Source organism: Patagioenas fasciata, chromosome 30 (genome assembly GCF_037038585.1).
Source record: "Patagioenas fasciata isolate bPatFas1 chromosome 30, bPatFas1.hap1, whole genome shotgun sequence".
NCBI lineage: Eukaryota > Metazoa > Chordata > Aves > Columbiformes > Columbidae > Patagioenas > Patagioenas fasciata.
Window position 1 is genome coordinate 3,552,966 of NC_092549.1, and position 20,902 is coordinate 3,573,867.

At 61.0% G+C, this 20,902-nt stretch overlaps 3 protein-coding genes and 2 pseudogenes across 6 annotated transcripts; 3 read left to right on the forward strand and 2 right to left on the reverse strand.

Moving 5' to 3' along the window:
- Positions 1 to 937: 937 nt before the first annotated feature.
- On the forward strand, positions 938 to 8,450 carry CHTOP (chromatin target of PRMT1). 2 transcript variants are annotated; one of them, XM_065857671.2, is made up of 6 exons: positions 938 to 1,116; positions 2,293 to 2,374; positions 3,722 to 3,875; positions 5,899 to 6,085; positions 6,666 to 6,803; positions 7,309 to 8,450. In XM_065857671.2, the coding sequence occupies exons 2-6, from the start codon at positions 2,310 to 2,312 to the stop codon at positions 7,509 to 7,511; spliced, it is 747 nt and encodes a 248-aa protein (XP_065713743.1). In that variant the 5' UTR covers positions 938 to 1,116; positions 2,293 to 2,309; the 3' UTR covers positions 7,512 to 8,450. The 2 variants fall into 2 exon arrangements, with proteins under 2 accessions (XP_065713743.1, XP_065713744.1); XM_065857672.2 differs by having other exon boundaries at positions 5,902 to 6,085.
- A 192-nt stretch (positions 8,451 to 8,642) lies between these two features.
- Positions 8,643 to 8,761, reverse strand: LOC136113051 (5S ribosomal RNA; annotated as a pseudogene).
- Positions 8,762 to 9,185: 424 nt separating this feature from the next.
- LOC136112743 (mothers against decapentaplegic homolog 4-like) lies at positions 9,186 to 19,027 on the forward strand. 3 transcript variants are annotated; one of them, XM_065857581.2, is made up of 12 exons: positions 9,186 to 9,305; positions 12,428 to 12,676; positions 13,865 to 14,039; positions 14,716 to 14,736; positions 14,827 to 15,003; positions 15,619 to 15,735; positions 15,808 to 15,891; positions 15,975 to 16,028; positions 16,495 to 16,678; positions 17,666 to 17,834; positions 18,501 to 18,639; positions 18,716 to 19,027. In XM_065857581.2, the coding sequence occupies exons 2-12, from the start codon at positions 12,440 to 12,442 to the stop codon at positions 18,922 to 18,924; spliced, it is 1,566 nt and encodes a 521-aa protein (XP_065713653.1). In that variant the 5' UTR covers positions 9,186 to 9,305; positions 12,428 to 12,439; the 3' UTR covers positions 18,925 to 19,027. The 3 variants fall into 3 exon arrangements, with proteins under 3 accessions (XP_065713653.1, XP_065713655.1, XP_071656551.1); XM_065857583.1 differs by having other exon boundaries at positions 17,757 to 17,834; positions 18,716 to 18,919; XM_071800450.1 differs by lacking the exon at positions 15,619 to 15,735.
- LOC136113042 (5S ribosomal RNA) lies at positions 16,207 to 16,325 on the reverse strand (annotated as a pseudogene).
- Positions 19,028 to 19,141: 114 nt separating the features above from the next.
- Positions 19,142 to 20,831, forward strand: SNAPIN (SNAP associated protein). The gene is made up of 4 exons (XM_065857702.2): positions 19,142 to 19,289; positions 20,178 to 20,224; positions 20,344 to 20,462; positions 20,551 to 20,831. The coding sequence occupies exons 1-4, from the start codon at positions 19,180 to 19,182 to the stop codon at positions 20,653 to 20,655; spliced, it is 381 nt and encodes a 126-aa protein (XP_065713774.1). The 5' UTR covers positions 19,142 to 19,179; the 3' UTR covers positions 20,656 to 20,831.
- Positions 20,832 to 20,902: the final 71 nt, after the last annotated feature.

The window sequence follows — 20,902 nt, forward strand, 5'->3', positions numbered from 1 at the left end:
AGCCACCAAGATGCTGGAGGGAGTGGAGCATCTCCCATGTGAGGAAAGGCTGAGGGAGCTGGGGCTCTGGAGCTGGACAAGAGGAGACTGAGGGGGGACTCATTGCTGGGGATCAAGATGGAAAGGGGCAGTGTCAGGAGGATGGAGCCAGGCTCTGCTGGGTGACACCAGTGACAGGACAAGGGGCAATGGGTGCAAACTGGAACACAGGAGGTTCCGCTGGAAGATGAGAAGCAACTTGTTGGGGGTGAGGGTGGCAGAGCCTGGCCCAGGCTGCCCAGGGAGGCTGTGGAGTCTCCTTCTCTGCAGACATTCAAACCCCCTGGACCCCTTCCTGTGGAACCTCAGCTGGGTGTTCCTGCTCCGGGGGATTGCACTGGATGGTCTTTCCAGGGCCCTTCAACCCCTGACATTCTGGGGTTCTGTCATGGGGTGCAGCACAGGGACATGAGGGTTTGGGGGGGCAGCCGCAGGCCGGGACTCGGCGCTCGCCCGTCCCTCCGGAGGCACCGCGCCCCGTGGGGCTGGAGGAACCGGTTCCGATCTCCGCGCCCAGCAGGACACCCGCCAGCAGCCCCCGCGCTGCGCCCGCCCGGTCCCGCTCAGGGCCGCCAGCGCCATCGTCTGCCGGGGCTGTGCCGGGCTCCCCGCACGGGCTCTCGGGGTCAGGACCAGTCCAGTCCCGGGGCGACCGCAGGACCCATGAGGTCTCCTGAGGCCTTCGACGACCCGGGGCTCGGGCGCCCGCTCCTCGTAGCGGGAGCACCCGGGGATCGAACCCTCGACCACCCCCCTGCCTGAGCCCCCTGCCCACGGCCTGGCCCCGCCCACTCAACCAATGACCGAAGGGGCGGGGCCTGCGTCAGGGCTGCCCCGCCCAATAGCAGGGGGTGGGCGGTGACGCGCCGGGCTCTGCGCCTGCGCCCTGAGCGCCGCCACCGCCATTTTGGGCCGGCTTGGTGCTGGGAGGAGGAAGGTGCTGTGGTCGCAGGCGCCGCCATTTTGTCGCGGGACGTTGAGTGCGGCGGGAGCGGGCGGAGGGCGCCGGACTCAGCCCCACACCCCGCGCCACCCGCCGGCTCAGCCCCACCGGAGACCTGGCGACCGTGTGCTTCGGTGAGAGCGGGAGGGGCGTGAGGGGAGGGAGCGGTGGGGGAGCGGGGAGGGAGCCCGCGGGGTCCCCCCCCCGGGCGGTCTCGGGTCCCCCCCCGGGCGGTCTCGGGTCCCCCCCCGGGCGGTCTCGGGTCCCCCCCCGGGCGGTCTCGGGTCCCCCCCCGGGCGGTCTCGGGTCCCCCCCCGGGCGGTCTCGGGTCCTCTCGGGTCCCCCCGGGGCGGTCTCGGTTCCGACATCGCGTCCTCTCGGTTCCTCCTCGGGCGGTCTCGGCTCCTCTCGGGTCCAACATCGGGCCGGTTCGGGTCCCCTCGGGTGGTCTCGGGTCCAACATCGGGTAGGTTCGGGTCCTCTCGGGTCCAACATCGGGCAGGTTCGGGTCCCCTCGGGCGTTCTCGGCTCCTCTCGGGTCCAACATCGTGCGGTTCGGGTCCCCTCGGGCGTTCTCGGCTCCTCTCGGGTCCCCGCGGGTCCGTGGGCGCCGTTGCGGGATGCGGTTAAATCCTTAAATAGGGATTAAATTTGATGCTAATTAAAAATAAGCGCAGTCGATCCGCGTAGTTTGAGCTGTGCACGTTTCGGTGGGATTCGTCACGGCTTGAGCCCGAGGTCAGGAACAGCTGCGTTTAAATTAAGTCCCTTTCCTGCTCTGCTGCGGAATGTGGTGAGAACTGCGATCATAAGCTACTAAAAAAGACAAAGTTACTCCATCCTGAACCTCCATCCCAGCGGTTGCGATCATAACATCGTATGGGAGGATGGGGCTTGAAATTATCGAAAGTATATAGGACTTCTGTAGAGTGATATTGGAATTTTATTGCCAAATATGTGATATACATCAAAAAGAAATTAAAAGGGAGCTGTGGCAGTGCCAGCAGGTGCTGGACTGAACCTTTGGGTGCCGTTTGATGTGCTGGATTTTTGCAGCATTACTCCTGCCAGCGATCAGATTTTCCCTTCCTAAAGGGACGACTGCTTGGTGAGATGAGTTAGCAAAAGCTGCTCGTTCACCAAACCTACTGCATCACGGAAAACCCGGCAAAAACGCATTAATGGCACACGAGTAACTCGGTTTTCTCGCTTCTCTCCGCTAGCAGAGCCGGAACGCGGGGTTTTGCGTGATCGAGCAAGCACAAGATCTCCGTGCTGGTTGTTAAACCCGGTTCTTGTGTGTTTTGCAGATTCTCTCGATCTGAAGATGGCTGCACAGTCAGCACCGAAGGTTGTGCTAAAGAGCACCACCAAGATGTCTCTGAACGAGCGGTGAGGAAGCCAACAGCAGCTTCAGCCCATAAGAGATATTTTTTTACTTAATTATTGCTGTCCGGTGTCCAAAAAACCAACGTGGTTTCTGCCCTCTTTTAACCTCACTAAAACAAGCAGATGCCTACGCACCTCTGTCTTAAACAGCAACAAATGTGGCGCGCAAGGTTAAAAGGGCGAGCGTTGCGGAGGGATTTATCCGTAGCGCTTAACGTTAAACTATCCGACACGTAAATATGGTGGGATGTGGTAGAACAAAAGAGAGAATCCTCGCACCCTCCCTGTTTTTCTTCCACATGTATTTTACATTTAGCTGGCCGCGGCTGCGGCGCGGTAGCATGTTACCCCCGCTGCGGCGGGCTTGCTGCGCTGTCCGAGGCGGCCGCGCCGGGGCCGGTCTGTAAGAGGCACGCAGCAGGTCGTTAAACCAGCCCGAAGGCCCTTTAACACCGTTTTGGGCCTTGTAAGAGGCAAACGCTTCGCTTCATCTCCATCTCTCTCTTCTCCTCGATGCTGATTTGCTTTGGTTCCTTCCTGTCGAGCGTTGTGTTGGTTCCTTTCCGTGCCATCGAGTAACGGCGACGCCGCGGTTGTGTTTTGCTTTCTTACTAATTGCTTTTGGATTAATTGCGGTGTCATCGAGCCAGGGGTAGACGGAGCTGTTTTTTGCACTGTGGATCTCAATCTGGCCTGAAACGCTGCTCAGCGCTCCTTGGTTCAGCTCGGGGGGACCTGCTGGCCCGTTTCATTTCGGTCAGTCCATATTCCTCATCTCTACGTGTTTTCTTTTGCGGTTTTGTGTAGCGGATGGGTTGCTGCTAAGGAGCTTTACCATCTCGCTCCGTGTTCCACCGCTATTAAACACAGGTGATTATGCCCCAAATAACTTGCCAAATGAGCTGTTTTTATGCAAAAGAACGCTCAGGTGGTGGCATTTCTTCCCGGTCTCTCATATCTTTTGGAAATCATTAAGTTTTTAAACCATTTTCTCAGATCTTTGAGGGTTTCGCAGTCAGATTTCAGTTTGCTTCTCTGTTTCCGTGACGTCCTCTCTCATCTGCCATGACCATCTCTGCTTCCTGCTTGTTTCCATTCCTTCCGCCGTCTCTAAACTCCGTAACCTAAAGCTCTATCACTTCTCAATTAATACACAACGTCATTTCCGAGTTTCCAGTCCTTGCACACTCGTGGAAAACACGCAGCACGTCATCACGCATGACGTGACCTAAGTACCGCTCTTTTCGTAAGGTTCGTGGGATCTGGAGATCCGATCTTGAGAACCGTGAAATGCCAATAAATGTATGTAATAAAGCTTTCTTTAAACACCCATTTTATTCGACCTTGAAGCTTTACTAACATGCTGAAGAACAAACAGCCGATGCCAGTGAATATTCGGGCTACCATGCAGCAGCAGCAGCAACTGGCCAGTGCCAGAAACAGAAGACTGGCCCAGCAGATGGAGAACAGACCTTCTGTCCAGGCCGCTTTGAAGCTCAAACAGGTGAGGAAAACCCATCCCCGGCGCGTGGATTTTCAGGATATTCTTGCTTTCGAGAAACACTCTTTTTTTGGATAAGTAACCCTTAACTCACCGGTTAATATTCTCGAGGTGTGGTGGCTTTTTTGTTGGTTTGGGGTAGTTTTTTGTGCTCTCTGTTCATATCTCCTCTCTGTTTTTTCAGAGATATGTTCTCATTCTGGGTTTCTGGATCTGCTGAGTGCTTCACCTCGTTATTTAGCTGCAGGTCCTTTCCAACCATTGCTGTCCATGCTGGTCGCTCCCACCCTTAACTCCCCATCTCTTGCTGCACCCCCTTAATAGCGTGGCGAGGAACGAGTTTATTTTCTGATTGCAAATGCTAGGATGCAAGCCTGGATTTAAGGACTGGCATTGCGTTCTCCTTCCGTTAAAGCATCTTTACCATTTTACCTTTCAGCGATGAGAGCTACAAATCACAGCGCGTTCCTCAAATCGCCTTCAACCTAAGCAAACTACTGAGCTTCTGATCCATTTTAAAGCTCGTGTTTAAGTGGGAAGGCTGGTAAGACGAGCTTAAAATGGACGCGTGGGGCAGGAATGGAAACGCGTGGTGAATTCAGACAGCGCGACTTGGCTGCAGCAGTGGTTAAGTGTAATTCCCTACGTTCCCTCGCACACGAGGAGAAAGCCCTGGCAATGTTTTGTAGCTGAGCTGCTGCACCGCATAGTTGAAATGCTTAAACCTGCCACACACGCTGATATTCAGGACTCTGCTAAAGAGGAATGCGGCTGGGTTTGAAGATCTCTTGAGGCGGCTGTTGTAAAACAGACTGTGGTGCCAGTTGGGCTTACAGGGCTTGTAAACAAGAGCTCTGCAAATAGTCGTCTAAATTATCTTCTGCTTTTAAAAGAATAAGGTTTGAAAAGGATTTCCTAAGTAGTAAGTGAAGCTGGATTGAGAACATGGAGTCTCTGCTGGATTGAGGTGCCGCGGGGGAACGGGGAAGAAACAGCTTTTTGGCTTTGATTTTCATGTCGGGTGTAGGTTTGTTTCTCTGGGATTAAACCCTGGAGGGGAAGGGGAAATTCCCCTTGGGTGGCTGCGGGAGGTGTTGTGGCGATGGGATTTCCACGCTGGTTTGCGCAGTAGCCGGAGCGGAGGGGCGAGCACTGTTAGGCTGTTTCAATGCAAAGTCCAGCAGCTTATCTTTGAACTCATGGTAAGTGACGTAAAGAATTGGACGTGGAGCATCCGCCCGCTTTCTCATTCCCTTCTCCCAGCGAGGATGGGCTGAGAGAGGCAGCGTTTTAGACCATTGGAAAATGAATCGTTGTCTATACTCTGAGGCTTTTAATTTAAAACCTGCAGCTACAGACGGGACGGGTTTTAGAGGAACCAGCTCAACTGTCCGCAGGCTTGGGTCAAGTAGACCTGGGAGTTTGACAAGCAACTCTGTTTAAAATACACCTTCAAAGGCTGCTCCCATCACCTCCTTAACTCCTCGTAGGGTTCAGCGGTGCCTCCAGAAGAACAAAAACTCCTTTAAAATCCAGATGCACGGAGGTCACTATTCTGCTGTGAATTCCTTCAGCCTAGTTTTTGTGATATAGATGGGAAAGGTGATGCTTTTCCAAGCTGTTGCCTTTGTGTGGATGCTTCAGCGGGATGGGGTGGTACCAGTAGGGCCACTGGGAGTGACGTTGTGACGCGTGGCTGCACGGATGTCGCTTGCTCTGCAGAGGGAAATTGGGCTTGTGCCACAGCAGGTGTAGCTGCTTTGGGTTGAACTGAGCAGCAGTGATATAATTGGAGACAAATTGTTCCTTCTAAACACTTCCAGGATCGTTGTTGTCTCTTTGACCTTCCCAGATCACCCCTCCCAAAGCAGATTGCCTACCTTTGAGTTTAATCATACCTAGTGCTAACTCTCTCTTATTTAAAAAACAAAGCGCAAACCATGCGTTGCTTCTGTCACCAGCGCCGTTGGCCTCGCGAGTCCGAGATTGCTGCATGACTTTCGTTTTACTTAAAAATCTATTCCAGAAGAGCTTAAAACAACGCCTCGGGAAGAGCAACATCCAGGCCCGCTTGGGCCGGCCGGCGGGAGCCCTCGCTCGCGGGGCCATGGGGGGCAGAGGACTGGCCATGGGGCAGAGAGGTTTGCCACGAGGAGCCATGCGCGGCGGCCGGGGGGCACGAGCTCTGCTGCGGGGAGGAGTCCCGCTCCGAGGTCAGTGCCGCGGCCACGCCGCGTTCCTTCTCCATTGCGCTCTTGTCACACAATGTCAGGGGTTGGAGGGACCTGGAAAGCCCATCCAGTGCAATCCCCCCGGAGCAGGAACACCCAGCTGAGGTTCCACAGGAAGGGGTCCAGGGGGTTTGAATGTCTGCAGAGAAGGAGACTCCACAACCTCCCTGGGCAGCCTGGGCCAGGCTCTGCCACCCTCACCCCCAACAAGTTGCTTCTCATCTTCCAGCGGAACCTCCTGTGTTCCAGTTTGCACCCAGTGCCCCTTGTCCTGTCACTGGTGTCACCCAGCAGAGCCTGGCTCCATCCTCCTGACACTGCCCCTTTCCATCTTGATCCCCAGCAATGAGTCCCCTCTCAGTCTCCTCTTCTCCAGCTCCAGAGCCCCAGCTCCCTCAGCCTTTCCTCACACGGGAGATGCTCCACTCCCTCCAGCATCTTGGTGGCTGCGCTGGACTCTCTGCAGCAGTTCCCTGTCCTTCTGGAGCTGAGGGGCCACAACTGGACTGGGATTCTGCGGCTGCAAACTTGATTTGTTTGACCGGAATTGCTTCTCTTGAAGGTCAGAGCCTCCTTCGGGGAGGACGAGGGATGTCCCCAAGGATGGGCTTGAGAAGAGGTGGCATTAGAGGTCGCGGTGGCCCTGGAAGAGGCGGTTTGGGCCGAGGTGCCATGGGCCGCGGGGGACTCGGTGGCAGAGGTCAGTACACACGAGCTCCCGGGCTTAAATAACCTTTAATTCTTTACTTCCCTGTTGCCACGGTTCATTGTCACCCTGCAATAAAGGGTGACAGTTTGTCACCAGGCCTCAGATTGCGGTGACAATCAGTCCTCATCTGATTGAACAAAGCCAGACCCTCGTGATCTCCCCCTTTTATAGGGTGTGCGATGGAATACAGATGTTTGGTGGGAACATCAGCCAAACGCTCTCGTTGGCCCAGTGTCTGTTGGAGCCCACCCAGACGCTTCTCAGGAAGCCGCTGATCTCTTGACAGCTTTGGCTTGTAGCTTTAGCTTTGTTTTTTAGCCTGACAAACCCCGATGGTTGCGGGCTTTTGGGTATTTCTGCAAACATCAGAGTAATTATAGGAAAAGCTCACGGCGTTCCAACGCTGAAAGTTTAGCCCGTGGCGGAGCCGGGTGGGATGAGAGGCCGCGGTTTTGCCAGCGCAACGTGTGCCACCATGGTCCTGTGTCCCCGTCAGGTCGCGGCATGGTGGGCCGGGGACGAGGCGGCTTCGGCGGCCGCGGCAGAGGGAGAGGCCGGGGGAGAGGATCGGCACGGCCCGCCCTGACCAAGGAGCAGCTGGACAACCAGTTAGACGCTTACATGTCTAAAACGAAAGGACACCTGGACGCCGAGCTGGATGCTTACATGGCTCAGACGGACCCGGAGACAAACGACTGAGGGTCGTTCGCAAAGACTCTTCGTTGCAGTTTGTGTGTGATGTCGATGCCCATAAAGCTAAAAATACGGAACCCCCCGATTCATGGAAGGACCCGCGGGAATAGCGAGCGGCCCCGTTCTACCCAGAGACCCGACCTTAGCGTGTTCCTTTAACGTTTTGATACTATGTGTTGTATGAAACCTTTTTTTGGATTGTTTTTTATATCTTTCCCTCTCTCGACTGCTCCAGACGCATCCGCGGTTCCTCGCCGGCCGGTGACACCGCGTGGCACGTGGGGACGTGCTCCTCAACGCCTCCTGCCGTCCCTCTCGGGCTCTGGGGTTGCATTTTGGGATCCAAGGGCCGAGTTCACGCCCGCGGTTCACTTGAACCCACCCGAAGCAAAACCAAACCCATCCAGGCAGGGCGAAGGGGCCGGGTTTAGGCGCCGTGCTCCTTGTAGACACACGAATCGTCGCGTTTCACCCCAAAACTCCCTCCCTGTTGGTTTGCATTCCGTTCATGCTTAGTGCACCATTTCCCAGGTTGAAACCTCCCTTGCTTTGTTCTTTTTTTGGTTGTTTTTAGATAGTTTGAGTTACTTTTGCATCACGTTAGAACAGATGACGCCGGTAGTTTCTGTATCTGCGAGAAATGAGACGTTGATTTAAAGGAAGGGGCAGCAGGATTGTAAGATCACAGCCGGGATGATGAAGCGTGGTAGAACTGTCTCTTTTAAACCATGGGGTCCAAAATTAATCTGTTTGCCAGTCCTTTTGCCTTTTGGTGTCACCAAAACAGTGTCCCCCCGCCCACCTGCGCTCCGGGGGGGTTGGGAAGGGCTCCGCTCCTCTGCAAGGTTTGATTTCCACCATTCTGTGAACTGTTCCACTTCCGATGAATTTCTTGTATTTCTGGTTTGTTGTAACAAAAGAGAAATAATTATAAAAGCGATGTCAGCTTGGCCTCTTTGGTTTGTTTTTCCTGGGGGACCATGGGCTGAGGGGCCACAACTGGACACAATATTCCAGGTGTGGTCTCCCCAGGGCAGAGCAGAGGGGCAGGAGAACCTCTCTGACCCACTGAGCACCCCCTTCTAACCCACCCCAGGTCCCATTGGCTTCCTGGCCACAAGGGCCCAGTGCTGGCTCAGCCCACAGCACCCGCTGTTCCCAGCTGGTCTCCCATCCAACCACTGACCGGGCCCGACCCTGCTTAGCTTCCCAGATCAGACCAGATGGGGCGTTCTCAGGGTGCTATGGCTGTATAGATTACATTATGCATATCTATATGTTCCCCAAGTATATCCTGATAGTATCTGAACTAAACCTTTTTCTCAAGCGCAGAGGGGCAGGAGAACCTCTCTGCCCTACTGACCACCCCCTTCTAACCCCCCCAGGAAGTCCCGGGAACCGCCGCTCTCCGCTCCCTGACAGCCCCGCTACCGGGGTGGGGAGGGAGAACCCGGCGCTGGCGCCGGGCGGCCGCCAGGCGCCCCGCCCGCCATGAAAACGCGGCCACTATTGGTTGGCGGCGCGACGGTCGTTTGTCATGGCCCCCGTGATTGGTTGCGGCGCTCCAGCGCCTCACGCGGTCCGGCTTCGCCTTTTGTTATTGAAGCAAACAAGTTGGAAAGCGGCGGCAGGAGCGGCAGGGACGGGCGGGAGCGGGCACGGACGGGCGGGAGCGGGCAGGGGCGGGCAGGGGTGGGCAGGGACGGGCAGGGGTGGGCAGGGGCCGACAGCAGCGGGCAGGGCTACGGGCAACCGGAGGAGATGCAGCGGGAGCCGAGCCCCGAGTGAGCAGAGCCGGAGGTGAGCGCCCAGCCCGGTGCATGCTGCCCCCACCCCACGTCCCCACTCGTGTCCGCTCCCCTCACCCCTCTGTGCCGACCCCACCTTCTGCTGCAACATCCCCCGGCCCCTCGGGGACGGCGCAGGGGGGACACAGGGACCCCCGACCCGCTCGGGCAGCCCCTCCCGCCGGTAACCCCGAGCTCCGCTCCGAAAGCAGCGAAACACCCGTGGTTTCGAGTCCCCTCGGGACGGGGTTGGGCTGCTACCCCACCGAGCCCCGGGAGCTGGGAGGTGGTGGGGTGTCCCCCACATTCCCCGAACACCCCTCCTGCTTCCCCCCGCTCCTCAGCCCGAGCCCGGGCTGCAAACCCGGGGAGCATCCCCGGCTGGGGGTGCCGGAGCTGGGCTGGGGCAGCAGCTCCAGCGATGAAATCCCCCCCCCCTCCAGGCACCCCCCGGTCCCTTTGTCCCAGCCCCGGGGATTATCGGGGTGCAAGCCGAGATTACACCGGGGGCCACATCCACGCAGGGGCTGCGGGAGCTGGGTTCCCCCACCCCACACTGCTCATCACCCCCTGGCTGTGACTTCGAGGGGGGTCTTATGGCAGGAGCCATGTGGGGTGGGGAGGAGGGGACACCTGGATCCCAGGGGGGCCCTGACAGGTTGGTGAAAACCCCCCCCAGCCACTGGGACAAAAGGCTCGGAGGCAGAAATGTCACTTTGCATGCGGAGCGGGGCGATGAGGCGCCTGTTATCGCTCTGGTTCGCTGCGACGCCGGGGCCGGGGGCGCCTTTTGGGGTCCGCTCTGCCCATGGGGACAGCGAGCGCTGCCGGCTGGGGGGGCTGGAGCTGGGGAGGAGCCGTCTCTGCCCCCCACACCCCCCAGTTCCCCCCAGACTGGGCTGGGCTGAGTTTCGCATGGTACTGGAGACAGCTCAAGCCTTTTGGCGCTGGACCCTTGGGGTCCAGCCAGCAGAGCTGGGGCACCGGGACCAACGCTGGGGTGCTCAGCCGCCTTTTCAAGGGGGATCCCACAAAGTCCCCAGTCACGGGGAGTCCCCACCGCCCTCTTTCACCTTCTTTGGCCTCAAAATTGAGCCTTGACACAGAGCATTCCAGGCTGGCAGGGACCCTGGGGACGAGCAGGCGGCGCCACCAGCATCGCGGCAGCTCCGGGATGAGCGCCCGTGGGGTGACCCATCGCTTCGTGGGGTGCTCGGGGTTGTACCCGCGGGGCCCCTCCGGCATCGGTGTCTCCATGGCCAACGGCGTCCGGCTCACCCCAAACCGGGGGAGCCCGGGAAGCGGCGTCGCTCTGCAAAACCGGGCACCGCGGCGGGACGGACCCCGGCGCGGCCCCGGCGCGGGTGGGGGACGCGCGTGGGACCCCCGTGTGCGTGTGTCGGCGGCTCCTGGCGTGAGCGGCCTGGCGGGGGAGGCAGGAAAGGGAGAAGCGCGGCAGCGAGCGAGGGGTTAAGGAGCGGCGCCAGGCTGGGCTCTGTTTAGTCTGAGTCTGGGACGCGGCAGCGCCGGGCAGCGCGGAGCACGGGGAGCGCAGGGAGCACAGACAGACAGCACGGACAGACAGACAGACAGCACAGACAGCACGGACAGACAGACAGCACAGACAGCACGGACAGACAGACAGCACGGACAGACAGACAGCACGGACAGACAGACAGCACAGACAGCACGGACAGACAGACAGCACAGACAGCACGGACAGACAGACAGACAGCACAGACAGCACGGACAGACAGACAGCACAGACAGCACGCGTGCCAGCGGGCACCAGCGCAGCCACACACGCAGCCTTGCACACACATGTGCACACACACACACATGTGCACCACATGTGCACGCACACACACTCAGCCTTGCACACACATGTGCACACACACTCAGCCTTGCACACACACACACGGCCCTGCACACACACGTGCACACACACTCAGCCTTGCACACAGACACACTCAGCCTTGCACACAGACACACTCAGCCTTGCGCACACACATGGCCTTGCACACACACATGCAACCGTGCACACACTCAGCCTTGCACACACACACAGAGCCCTGCACACACACGTGCACACACACTCAGCCTTGCACACAGACACACTCAGCCTTGCACACACATGCGCACACATAGACACAGCCTTGCACACACACTCAGCCTTACACACACACACAGCCTTGCACACACAGAAAACCTTGCACACACAGACACAGCCTCGCACACACACATGTGCACACACACAGAACTTCGCACACACAGCCTTGCACACACACTTAGCCTTGCACACATATGCACAGCTTTGCACACACATATATAACCTTGTGCGCACACACTCAGCCTTGCACACACACACAGAGCTTTGCACGGACACACACGGAGCTTTGCACACACACAGACCTTTGCACACACACAGACCTTTGCACACACACACAGCCTTGCACACACACACACACACTCAGCCTTGCACACACATACAGAGCTTTGCATGCACACACACCCTTGCACACACGTGCACACACACTCAGCCTTGCACGCACACACAGGTTTGCACACACGCTCAGCCTTGCACACACAGAGCTTTGCACACACACTCAGCCTTGCACACACTCACACACAGGTTTGCACACACGCTCAGCCTTGCACACACATGTGCACACACACTCAGCCTTGCACACACAGACAGAGCTTTGCACACACACTCAGCCTTGCACAAACACACACACAGCTTTGCACACACACTCAGCCTTGCACACACACACAGGTTTGCACACACACTCAGCCTTGCACACACAGACAGAGCTTTGCACACACGCTCAGCCTTGCACACACAGAGCTTTGCACACACACTCAGCCTTGCACACACACACAGGTTTGCACACACACTCAGCCTTGCCCGCTGCTCACACGCGCGTGCTCGCTGCCGCTCACCCCTGCGCCGCAGCCACTGTCCCCGCATCCCCGCTCTGGCTCCGCCGCTCTCAGCTCCGGGGACACCCCGAGCGTCACCCCTGGGCCCCTCCCCACAGGAGCAGGGCCCGTGCCACCCCGGCGTCCCCCGGTGCGGGTGCAGGGAGCCGCCGGAGCCGTGGCGCGGGGTGACGGCCGTGCCGGGCCTTGCAGGGCCGCGGTGCCATGTCCCTGGGCGCCCCCGCCAGCAGCGCCGGCGTCCCCAGCGTGGTGCACAGCCTGATGTGCCACCGGCAGGGCGGGGACAGCGAGAGCTTCGCCAAGCGCGCCATCGAGAGCCTGCTCAAGAAGCTCAAGGAGAAGAAGGACGAGCTGGACTCGCTCATCGCCGCCGTCACCACCAACGGCGCCCACCCCAGCAAGTGCGTCACCATCCAGCGCACCCTGGACGGGCGGCTCCAGGTACGGCCACACCGGGGTGGGAATCGGGGGGCCGGGTGGCTCGGCAGCACCCCCTGTGGACCCCAAAACCCACCCCTCGAGTTGGGGGAGCTGGATGTTGGGGTGACTTGGAACTCCCAAGACCCCAAACCCTCCCCAGGCTGGGGGTACCCGGGTGTCCCATGATCCCCATTGGGCAGCTGCAGTTGGGGTGCTCAAAGACCCCCCAGACTGGGGGTACCTGGGGGTCCTATGACCCCATTGGGCAACTGCATGTTGGGGTGCACCAAGACCCCCCCAAGCTCCCCAAATGGGGGGTACCCGGGTGTCCCATGACCCCTTTGGACAACTGCATGTTGGGGTGCCCCAGGACCCCCCAAATCGGGGGTCCCCAGGTACCTCATGACCCCATTGAGCAACTGTATGTTGGGGTGCACCAAGACGCCCCCAAACTGGGGGTACCAGGTGCCCCGTGACCCCCTTGAGCAACCGCACATTGGGGTGCACCAAGAACCCCCAAACCTCCCCAAATTGGGGGTACCCAGGTGCCCCATGAGCCCTTTGGGCAACTTCATGTTGGGGTGCTCAAAGACCCCCCAAACCTCCCCAAACTGGGGGTACCCGGGTGTCCCATGACCCCCTTGAGCAACTGCACATTGGGGTGTGTCAAGACCCCCCAAACCTCCCCAAACTGGGGGTACTCGAGTGTCCAAGTGCCCTGTGCCCCCCCACTGTGCAAGCCCTCCCCGGACTTCACCCACCTGGGTATTGGGGTGCCCTGAGACCCCCCCCAGCCCTCCCCAGGCGGGTGGACCCAGGCATCCGGGCGGGAGGGGGCATCCCCCCATTGAAGGGGGCGCATGGGGGGACCCCCCATCACCTGGGGGCCGCGCTGAGTTCAGTGCTTGGGCTCATGTCCCCCCAAAACGCAGCAGGGACGGCTGCAGGCGGCGTGTGTCCCCCCCATGTCCCCACACTGGCGTCCCCAGGGCTCGGCCCCCCCTTCCCGATGAGTCACTGTCTGGCAGCCCGGGACGGGGGAGCGGGGGGGTTGTTGTGTCTGGAGCCGGGAGGCGCAGGGGGAGCCCCCAAACCGCAGCGGCGGCGCCAGCGCCGGGGGGCGTTGGATGCAGCTGGGGTTGGGATGCAGGGGGAGCATCCCCGACCCCCCCCCTCATTGTCACCCCCTGTCCTGTGTCCCCCCCGCAGGTGGCGGGCAGGAAGGGGTTCCCCCACGTCATCTACGCCCGGCTCTGGCGCTGGCCCGACCTGCACAAGAACGAGCTGAGACACGTCCAGTTCTGCCAGTTCGCCTTCGACCTCAAGCACGACAGCGTCTGCGTCAACCCCTACCACTACGAGCGCGTGGTGGCCCCCGCCAGCGGTGAGGTGGTCAAACCCCCCCCCAGCACCCCCAGAATGGGGGGACACCCCCCCAGCACCCCCAGAATGGGGGACACACCCCACCATCACCCCCAGAATGTGGGGACACCCTCATTATAGGGGGACACCCCCACCAGCATCCCTGGGGGGGACACCCCCACTAGCACCCACAGAATGGGGTCACAGCCCCCCCAGCACCTCCAGAATGGGGGACACACCCCACCAGCACCCCCAGAATGTGGGGACACCCTCATTATGGGGGGACACCCCCACCAGCACCCCCAATCTGGGGGACACCCCCACCAGCATCTCCAGGGGGGGACACCCCCACCAGCACCCCCAGGGTGGGGACACCCTCATTATGGGGGGACACCCCCACCAGCACCCCCAGGGTTGGGACAACCCCACCAGCACCCCCAGAATGTGGGGACACTCCCATTATGGGGAGACACCCCCACCAGCATCCCCAGAATGGGGACATCCCCACCAGCACCCCTAGAATATGGGGACACCCCCACTAGCATCCCCAGAATGGGAAGACACCCCCACAAGGGAGGGACACCCCCACCAGCACCCCCACAAGGGGGGGACACCCCCACCAGCACCCCCAGGGTTTGGGGACCCCCCTCCAGCCGCCAGCACCCATAACACCCCCCCCCCCATTTTCTCCCCGGTAGGTCTGAGCATCCAGAGCACAGGTGAGAGCCCGGCCCGCGGGGCTGCTGGGGGGCACCCCCTCCCGCAGTGGGTCCCCGTGCCCCCCATGCTCTCCGGTGTGTCCCCCCCAGTGAAGGAGGAGTTTGTCCATGCCTGTGTGCAGATGGAGCTGCCGCCCGGCCGGGAGCGAGGGGCCAAGCGGGGGGCACGGCTGCCCCCCCCCGATCCCCAGCGCCAGCTGCTGCCCCCCCCACAGCTCCCGGAGTCCCCGCACCCCCCCGGGAACCTCTACCCCATGTCACCCCCAGGTAAGACCCATGGACCCACATCCATCCCTGGATGTGCCCACACTAAAGGGGTCCCAGCAAAGGGTCACCCGTGCTGGGGGGGCAGAGTGGAGGGAGCCCTGTACCCACATGAAAAGGGGGTTCCAGGTACAGGGTCTCCTGTGCTGGGGGGGGGGGACAGAATGGTGCGACCCCCATGCCACATTAAAGGGGTTCTTGGGTAATGGTCTCCCATGCTTGGGGGGCTTGGAGGGACCCCCGTGCCCTTGGTAAAGGGGAACCCAGGGAAAGGGTCACCCATATTTGGGGGGGCAGAACAGAGGGGCCCTTGTGCCCATGTTAAAGGGGTCCCAGCAAATGGTCTCCTGTGCTGGGGGGGCTTGGAGGGACCCCCATGCCATATTAAAGGGGTTTTTGGCAGTGGGTCATGCTGGGGGGGACCCCCATGCCATATTAAAGGGGTTCTTGGGCAATGGGTCGTGCTGGGGGGGCTCGGAGAGACCCCTGTGCTCTTGTTAAAGGGGTTCCAGGCAAAGGGCCACCCATGTTTGGGGGGCAGAATGAAGGGACCCCCGTGCCCCACCCCTGGGGAAGGGTTGGGGGGTGTCATGCTGAGCCCCCCATCTCCCCCCACAGTGACCTCTCTGCTCTCGCTGCCCCACGGCGAGGGGCTTCTGCACATCCCCACGCCACCCCCGCCCGCCCCGGCGCAGCCCCCCCCGCAGAACGGCCACCCCAAGCCCCCCTACCACAGTGAGTACCGGGGTCCCCCCCGTGTCCCCCGCTGGGCAGGGGACACCGCGCTCACCCTGTGTCCCACTGCAGGTTCGCCGGCGAGCTGGAGCGGCACAGCCTATGCGCCGAACCTGGGGGGGCCGCAGCCCCCGCTCCACCACCCCAACCGCTACTGTAGGTTTATGGGGTGAGGTCTGGGGTGGGGGGGTCTCCGTGTGGGGTTTGCTGTGCTGACACCATCTCCGCCCCCTCCCCAGGGCCCCCGCACCGTAACTCTGCGCTGTACCAGCACCCCGTGTCCACACACCCCGGTAAGCGCCCCCCACCCCAATTAACACCCCCGTGATCATCACAGAATCAGAGTGTGAGGTGTGGCCTCCCCAGGGCAGAGCAGAGGGGCAGGGGAACCTCTCTGACCCACTGAGCACCCCCTTCTAACCCACCCCAGGTCCCATTGGCTTCCTGGCCACAAGGGCCCAGTGCTGGCTCAGCCCACAGCACCCGCTGTTCCCAGCTGGTCTCCCATCCAAGCACTGACCGGGCCCGACCCTGCTTAGCTTCCCAGATCAGACGAGATGGGGCGTTCTCAGGGTGCTATGGCTGTAAAGATTACATTATGTATATCTATATGTTCCCCAATATATCCTGATAGTATCTGAACTAAACCCTTTTCTCAAGGGCAGAGCAGAGGGGCAGGAGAACCTCTCTGGACCCCAGTGATGACCTCGATCATCCCTGAGCTGTGGATGCCATGACCCCCCTCATTGTTCCCCCCAGGGCCGGAGTTCTGGTGCTCCATCGCCTATTTCGAGATGGACGTGCCGGTCGGGGAGATCTTCAAGGTGCCGTCCGGCTGCCCCGTGGTCACCGTGGACGGTTACGTGGACCCGTCGGGGGGCGCCCGGTTCTGCCTGGGGCAGCTCTCCAACGTGCACCGCACCGACGCCAGCGAGCGAGCCCGGTGGGCCGGGGGAAATGGGGGGACGGGGGGAGTCTGGGGGGTGCAGATGGGAACGGCGTGGGGTGAGTGAGGGGGGCGATGTCGGGGTGAGGAGTGGGGCAGAAGGGGGTAAAGGGGGGTGTATGGGGCAGGTGGGGTGATATAGGGGGTTAAGGGGGTATATGGGACAGGTGGGGTGATATAGGGGGTTAAGGGGGTATATGGGGCAGGTGGGGTGATATAGGGGGTTAAGGGGGTATAGGGGGCAGGTGGGGTGATACAGGGGATAAAGGGGTTGTATGGGGCAGGTGGGGTGATATAGGGAGTAAAGGGGGTATGTGGGGCAGGTGGGGTGATATAGGGGGTATATGGGGTATATGGGGCAGGTGGGGTGATATAGGGGGTTAAGGGGGTATATGGGGCAGGTGGGGTGGTATAGGGGGTAAATGGGGCACGTGGGGTGATATAGGGAGAAAATGGGGGATATATGGGGCAGAAGAGGGACATAGCAAGCAAATAGGGGGCTTATGGGGCAGGTGGGGGACACACAGGCAAATGGGGATGTATGGGGCAGATAAGGTGATATAGGGGGCAGATGGGGGATATAGGGGCAACTGGGGGATGATGGGGCAAATGGGGTGATATAGGGGTAAAGGGGGATATATGTGGCAAGTGGGATGGTATAGGGGGCAAATGGGGGATATATTGGGCAGAAGGGGGACATAGGAAGCAAATGGGGGGCTTATGGGGCAGGTGGGGGACACACAGGCAAATGGGGGATATATGGGGCAGGTGGGGTGATATAGGGGGCAGATGGGGAATGTAGGGGTTAAATGGGGAATGCACAGGGCAGCAGGGGGGTATAGGGGGCAAACGGGATGTAGGGGGGTAACTGAGGGATGTACGGGGCAGGTGGGGGGGGACAGATGGGAGCCGTGTGGGGCTGCAGGGGGATGTAGGGGGCAAAGGGGGGTCCGGGGGGGCTCTGCTGACGGCGGCGCGGGGCAGGCTGCACATCGGCAGGGGGGTGCAGCTGGAGTGCCGCGGCGAGGGCGACGTCTGGATGCGGTGCCTGAGCGACCACGCCGTGTTCCTGCAGAGCTACCACCTGGACCGGGAGGCGGGCAGAGCGCCCGGAGACGCCGTGCACAAGATCTACCCCGGGGCGCACATCAAGGTGGGGGATCCGGGACGGGGGGACCCCGAGGCTGCAGGAGGGAGATGGGGACACCAGTGTCCTTGTTAAAGGGGTCCTGGCAAAGGGTCACCCGTGTTTGGGGGGGGCAGAATGGAGGGAGCCCCATGCCCACATTAAAGGGGTCCCAGCAAAGGGTCACCTGTGCTGGGGACAGAATGGAGGGGCCCCCATGCCCATGTTAAAGGGGTTCTAGGCAAAGGGTCACCCGTGTTTGGGGAGGGTAGAATGGAGGGGCCCCCATGCCCACGTTAAAGGGGTTCCAGGCAATGGGTCTCCTGTGCTGGGGGGCCTTGGGGGGACCCCTGTGTTCTTCTAAAAGGGGTCCCAGGCAAAGGGTCACCCATGTTTGGGGGGGCAGACCAGAGGGACCCCCATGCCCACATTAAAGGGGTCCCAGCAAGGGGTCACCCATGCTGGGGGGGACAGAACAGAGGGACCCCCCCCCATGCCCACATTAAAGGGGTTCCAGGCAATGGGTCTCCCACGCTGGGGAGGCCCCAAGAGCGAGGTGACCCCACATTCATGTTAAAGTGCTCTCTGTCCCAGCCGCACCCCCAGCATGAAGAACCCCCCACGCTGAAGAGGGTCCCGGGGTGTCCGTGTCCCCCCGCCCCACCCAAGGGTCTCCCCGCGTTGTCCCCCCAGGTGTTTGACCTGCGCCAGTGCCACCGCCAGATGCACCAACAAGCGGCCACGGCGCAGGCGGCGGCCGCCGCTCAAGCAGCCGCGGTGGCCGGCACCATCCCGGGCCCCGGCGCCGTGGGCGGCATCGCGCCCGCCGTGGGTGAGTGAGACCCCCAGGCTGGGGAAACAGGACCCCAAATGGGGGTCCCCCACCCACGGCCGCGTCCCCCCGGCAGGGCTGTCGGCGGCGGCGGGGATCGGCGTGGACGACCTGCGGCGGTTGTGCATCCTGCGCTTGAGCTTCGTCAAGGGCTGGGGGCCCGATTACCCGCGCCAGAGCATCAAGCACACGCCATGCTGGATCGAGGTGCAGCTGCACCGCGCGCTGCAGCTGCTGGATGAGGTGCTGCACGCCATGCCCGCCGAGCCGGGCCCCCTGCACTGATGGCCGGATGCCCTTTAATTTAATTTTGTAAGAAAAAGCCAAAAAAAAGAGAAAAAAATATCAAAAAACGCGCTGGTTCTAGGTGTTATTTAACAGGGTTAAGTTTGATGCTTCCGCGGGTGCCCCGCCCCGCGCAAGGGTCGGGATTCCGCCTCCCTCCTCCGCCGCGGACTATATTTCCCAGCGGCCCCCGCGGCGCCGGGCGGAAGTGGCGTTTCTGACGCCTCCCGGAGTCCATTTCCGGGCGGCGCCAAGATGGCGGCGGGGAGCGGCGGCCCGGCCGCCCGGGAGCTGTTCGCCGAGGGGCTGCTGCAGTTCCTGCGGCCCGCGGTGCGGCAGCTCGACGGGCACGTCCACGCCGTGAGGTGCGGGGACGGGGGCGGCAGGAGGGCCCGGGGGTGCGGGAGGGAGCCTGGGGAGAGCGGGGCTGAGGGGAACTGAGGGGAGCTGAGAGGCTGGGGGGGGCAGTTTTAGGGGTGAAGGGCTTTAGGAGCAGCTGAGGGGGGTTTAGGGGAGCGGGGGAGGTCCCCGGGATTGGGGACATTGTGGGGCGGGAGGGGGTAGAGACGGGGAGCGTGTGGCTGTGGGGAATTGGGGGTGCAGGTGAGCGGGGGGTGTTTGGAGTGGGAAGTGGGGACCCGGGTTCGTTGTTGTTGTTGTTGTTCGGAACCTGGGGTACAGGGTTTCGGGTACAGGGTTTGGGGGTGCAAGGGTTAGGGGAAGGGTTTGGGGTGCAGGTTTGGGGAACGATCTGAGGGTGCAGGGTTTGGAGGTTCAGGGTCTGGGTGTGCAGGGTTTGGAGGTGCAGAGTTTGGGAGGTGAGGAACTGGAGGTGCAGGACTTGGGGGTTCAGGGTTTGGGGGGATGCAGCATTTTGGAATGCGGCACCTGGGGTGCAGGGTTTGGGGGTGCAGATCTGAGGGTGCAGGGTTTGGAGGTTCAGGGTCTGGGTGTGCAGGGTTTGGAGGTGCAGAGTTTGGGAGGTGAGGAACTGGAGGTGCAGGATTTGGGGGTTCAGGGTTTGGGGGGTAGGATCTGGGGGTGCAGCAGTTTGGAATGCAGCACTTGGGCTGCAGGGTTTGAAGGGGCAGGATCTGGAAAGCCTGATGTTGGGGTGCAGGATTTAGGGTGCGGGATTTTGGGCTTGGTGAGGCAGGGTTTGGGAGTGCAGGTTTGGAAGCGCATTGATGGGGGGAAGGTGGGTTTGGGGTGGGGGACAAGGACCTTTGGCCACCAAAGCGTCCCCTCCGCAGGGAGAGCCAGGTGGAGCTGCGGGAGCACATCGACAGCCTGGCCACAGGTGAGACATGGGGGTGTCACCTCCGCAGCCCCGCTTTGGGGGTGCAGCAGGGTTTGCCCCCCCATTCCCCACGTGTCCGCGGTGTCCCCGGTCCCCTCCCACCCCTGCACTGTCCCCAGAGCTCTGCCGAATCAACGAGGACCAGAAAGTGGCGCTGGACCTCGATCCCTACGTGAAGAAGCTGCTGAACGCCCGGCGCAGGGTGGTGCTGGTCAACAACATCCTACAGAACGCTCAGGTCAGGGCGAGGGGTTTTGGGGGGCCACAGTGTTTTGGGGAACCCCAGCGCCCCCCCGCCATCCTGACGGCTGCCGCTCCCCGCACAGGAACGGCTGCGGCGGCTGAACCACAGCGTGGCCAAGGAGACGGTGCGGAGGAAAGCCATGCTGGAGGCGGCGGGTGGCTACCCACAGGGCCTCCCTGGCAAGTGAGGGCCCCCCCGGGTGTCCCCGAGTGGAGTGGGTGGCCCCGCTGGTATCTGCTGAGGGACAGAGCGGGAGGTCCCGCGCGGTGAGGCCGCGGCGGTTGTGCCGCAGCCGAAGGAACCGGGGTCCCCGGTGCTGTATGAAGAGGTTTGTAGGCGCCGTAATAAAGCGATGAGGAGGCAGCGCGAGTCTGTGAGGCTCGGGGGTCACCGCGGGCACATGGGAGAGCAGAGGCTGGGGTTCAGCACCCCCA